Source organism: Ananas comosus, unplaced genomic scaffold (assembly GCF_001540865.1).
Source record: "Ananas comosus cultivar F153 unplaced genomic scaffold, ASM154086v1, whole genome shotgun sequence".
Lineage (NCBI taxonomy): Eukaryota > Viridiplantae > Streptophyta > Magnoliopsida > Poales > Bromeliaceae > Ananas > Ananas comosus.
Genome location: NW_017891964.1, coordinates 7,304 through 10,515, shown reverse-complemented (window position 1 = coordinate 10,515; position 3,212 = coordinate 7,304). Strand labels below are relative to the sequence as shown.

At 40.9% G+C, this 3,212-nt stretch overlaps 1 protein-coding gene across 1 annotated transcript; it reads right to left on the bottom strand.

The window, feature by feature from the left end:
• Nucleotides 1–240: 240 nt before the first annotated feature.
• Nucleotides 241–2,816, bottom strand: LOC109705250 (rust resistance kinase Lr10-like). The gene is made up of 3 exons (XM_020225980.1): nucleotides 2,215–2,816; nucleotides 1,707–1,733; nucleotides 241–1,514 (listed from the first exon to the last, which is right to left on the bottom strand). Exons 1-3 carry the CDS (start codon nucleotides 2,453–2,455, stop codon nucleotides 430–432), a joined length of 1,353 nt encoding a protein of 450 aa, XP_020081569.1. The 5' UTR covers nucleotides 2,456–2,816; the 3' UTR covers nucleotides 241–429.
• Between the last annotated feature and the right edge of the window lie 396 nt (nucleotides 2,817–3,212).

Below are 3,212 nucleotides of genomic sequence, written 5' to 3'. Positions count from 1 at the left end.
GAAGGAGGTGTTTGTTGGAATTGTCCCTAATTACCAAAAAATCAGACAACAATCTTTTGAACCTGACGGTAAGGATAAAACTCAAAGTTCTACCTTAACTTGATGTGTCTGTCAGATTAACATCATGACATGGTTAAGAAGGCGAAAATATATCCTGTTTGGAAGCATTGTTTAACTATAAAATTGAGAACAAACCTGCTTGGAAACAACATTCAACTATGAAATTGACAACAAGTGATGATCAATTTGATTTGACGATGAAAAAGGCCATGTGGTAATGTAGTTTTGTGTTATATATCAGGCGCACTACATGCTTATCTAATATAAGATAGCAGATGTTTATTACAATGAACGTAGTAACTCTATCTTGATTTGCGCATTATGTCAATCCATCGATTTGATGACGAACAAGCCTTCATTTTTTTTCTTCTACACTTCATTAGGAACTTCGCTAGTATCATATCCTAATGAGGGGACAAATGGTTTTGGGGGCATTTCCAAGTCCTGCAAACTCCCCATCAGCATCTGCACCGTCCTCGACATGGTCGGGCGATTCACCGGATTCCATTGTACGCACCATAATGCGACAATCGCGAGTTTCTTCGCTATCTCTTCTTCACTTGCTGTCATATCTATATCCAGTTCTAATTCTTGCCTGCTAACTAATTGCTCGTAAACTAACTCCGGGAAGTAAGCCTCACCTTGGTTTTCAATCTCTGGATCCGCAATCTTCTTTCCGCCTACCAATTCCAGCATCAACATTCCGAAGCTGTAAACATCAGACTTATAGGACACCGTTCCGAAGTTTCTAGAATATATCTCTGGTGCAATGTATCCCATTGTTCCTCTAGCTGCCGTCATTGTAACAATGCTTTGATCTCTTGAACACAGCTTTGCGAGGCCAAAGTCGGAGATCTTGGGATTGTAGTTATGATCCAACAAAATATTATGCGGTTTGATGTCGAAGTGTAGAATGCGGTGGTCGCATCCCTGGTGCAAATACTCTATCCCGCGAGCAATTCCTATTGCTATCTCCTGCAACTTGTCCATCCTAAATGGTTCTTGATGGCTTGTAGAATTGCGCGAGAAGATGTACTTCTCTAGGGACTCATTCGGCAAGAACTCGTAGATTAGTGCGCGCCTCGATCCGTCAGAGCAGAATCCTAGTAGGCGGACCACGTTGACATGGTGAATCCTTCCGATGGTTGCGACTTCGTTGATGAACTCTTCGCCCTCCCCCTTCGATCTCTCGAGCATCTTAACAGCCACCGGGACTCCGTTTGGCAACACACCTTTGTACACACTTCCAAAACCACCCTGCCCCAGTTGGACTTTGAACCGCCGAGTCATCTTCTTAAGTTGCAAGAAAGTGTATCGAGTCGGTTTTGTGTCGCTATATGTTGCGAGGAACTTTTCGACTTTGATGCGCGTTTCTTTTTCCTTCTCAGATTTTCTGAAAATGTAGAGCGTAATGATTGCTGCCAGCAGTATAACAAATGCAGCTGCAGATGGTCCTGAACAAATAAAACAGCTGAGTGAGTAATTAGTATATGTTTATCAAACAGATGTGACATAAACTATCATTCTGAGCTTCTTAAGAAGAAAAGAAACTTGAATAGATTGAGAGTTGAGAACATGAAGATCAATCTCTAATCGGTTCAAATATGCTCAGATTGAACATTGCATCTAGTTGATACGGAAATTACCTGTAGTGAGCTTGACAATTTTTTCACCTGCAAAATCAAGAACGAAACATTTAGAGTCTAGTAGTTGTAATTCCAAATTTGCTTTGGTTGTGTTCCAGATCGTGTATTATTCGTCACTGATTTGGTCAGATTTTCCGAAAACTAGCTTGCTATGTGGAAAGAATGATTGCAACTTGGGGAAATCAAATTTCCACCAAATTAAACATCCATCTCATCAAGTTTGGATCATCCATTCGCACAAATAGTAGAATAAAAGAGTTTCAGAAGAATGCTTTTTTGGCTAAAAAAACTTTGAAAACTCCGATAGGCACTTAAATCCTCGACTAGATGATCTTGTTGTATTTTGTGCTCATGCTCTAGATGGGCATAACTCAATGGTGCTAATAGCTTTTTCCGAAATGTTCAATCGCTTGCAGAAGTAAGTGCAGATGTCTGTTTTTCTCTAGTGATCAGACGAATTTACATAATTATTCTGTAAGAATTAAGAGTCAGAAAGTCGGAGCATTACTGTGATGCCTGCAGAAAGCTGTGTTCCTACTGATACTAAAATAACAAGTCTTCCCTGCTGCTTCACAGTCTTTGCATACATCAGTAATCTCAGGAACAGACCAGCTGAGGGTGATCTCACGTCGCACGACGAGATCGTTAACAATTTCTTCCAAGGAGAGTCCTTGTGCACCCTGATAGTCCTTAGCAGGAATTCTCAGAACCTTTGAGGTCACCATGCAGTATGAAGGGATTGTGTCCATGTATTCTTGCGCACCAAACACGTAAACAAACCGATCATGTCCACTTCTGAGGCAGGAGGTTGGTAACGTTGTATTTTGTGGGAAGAGGTTTCTTGAGCAGCTTACTAAGATGACATTCACAATCTCATAAGGCTTGTATATGGGAGTCCTCAGGTCAATGGATCTTCGGTTCCAAAGCGGACACGGCGCCGACGTGTCGGGGAGCTTGACAGTGATCGCAGCGAGGCGGTAGTCGATTGCAGTAACATTGTAGGAGCCGAGATTTGGGAGTGTTAGGATTGTGGTGTTGCCGGAAACTAGGGCTGGCAAATGAGCGAGCTGGCTCGCGTTCAACTCGTGTTCGGCTCGATATTCGGCTCGCTCGAGCTCGACTCGAAATTAAATGAGCCGAGCTTGAACAAAATAAAGGCTCGAAATTCATTTCAAGCCGAGCTTGAGTATTACTCGACTCGTTCGAATTAGGCTCGAAAAGCTCGAAAAGCTCGAATATATAATATATATATATATATAATATATATATATATATATATATATATATATATATATATAGTTGGACTGGGCTACTATAAGCAAAATTCTATTGTTGCTACCAGTTTTTTAGCTTTGGATCAACTCTTTTCATTATTTCTAACTATTGGATTAAATACTATAACCCAGTGGACCACTCAACCTAGAGAGGACCACTCAACTCTAACAGACTAATATCATTCTGACCCTAACATTTTTCATCAAGGGTTAAAAACTTGATAGCAAAAAG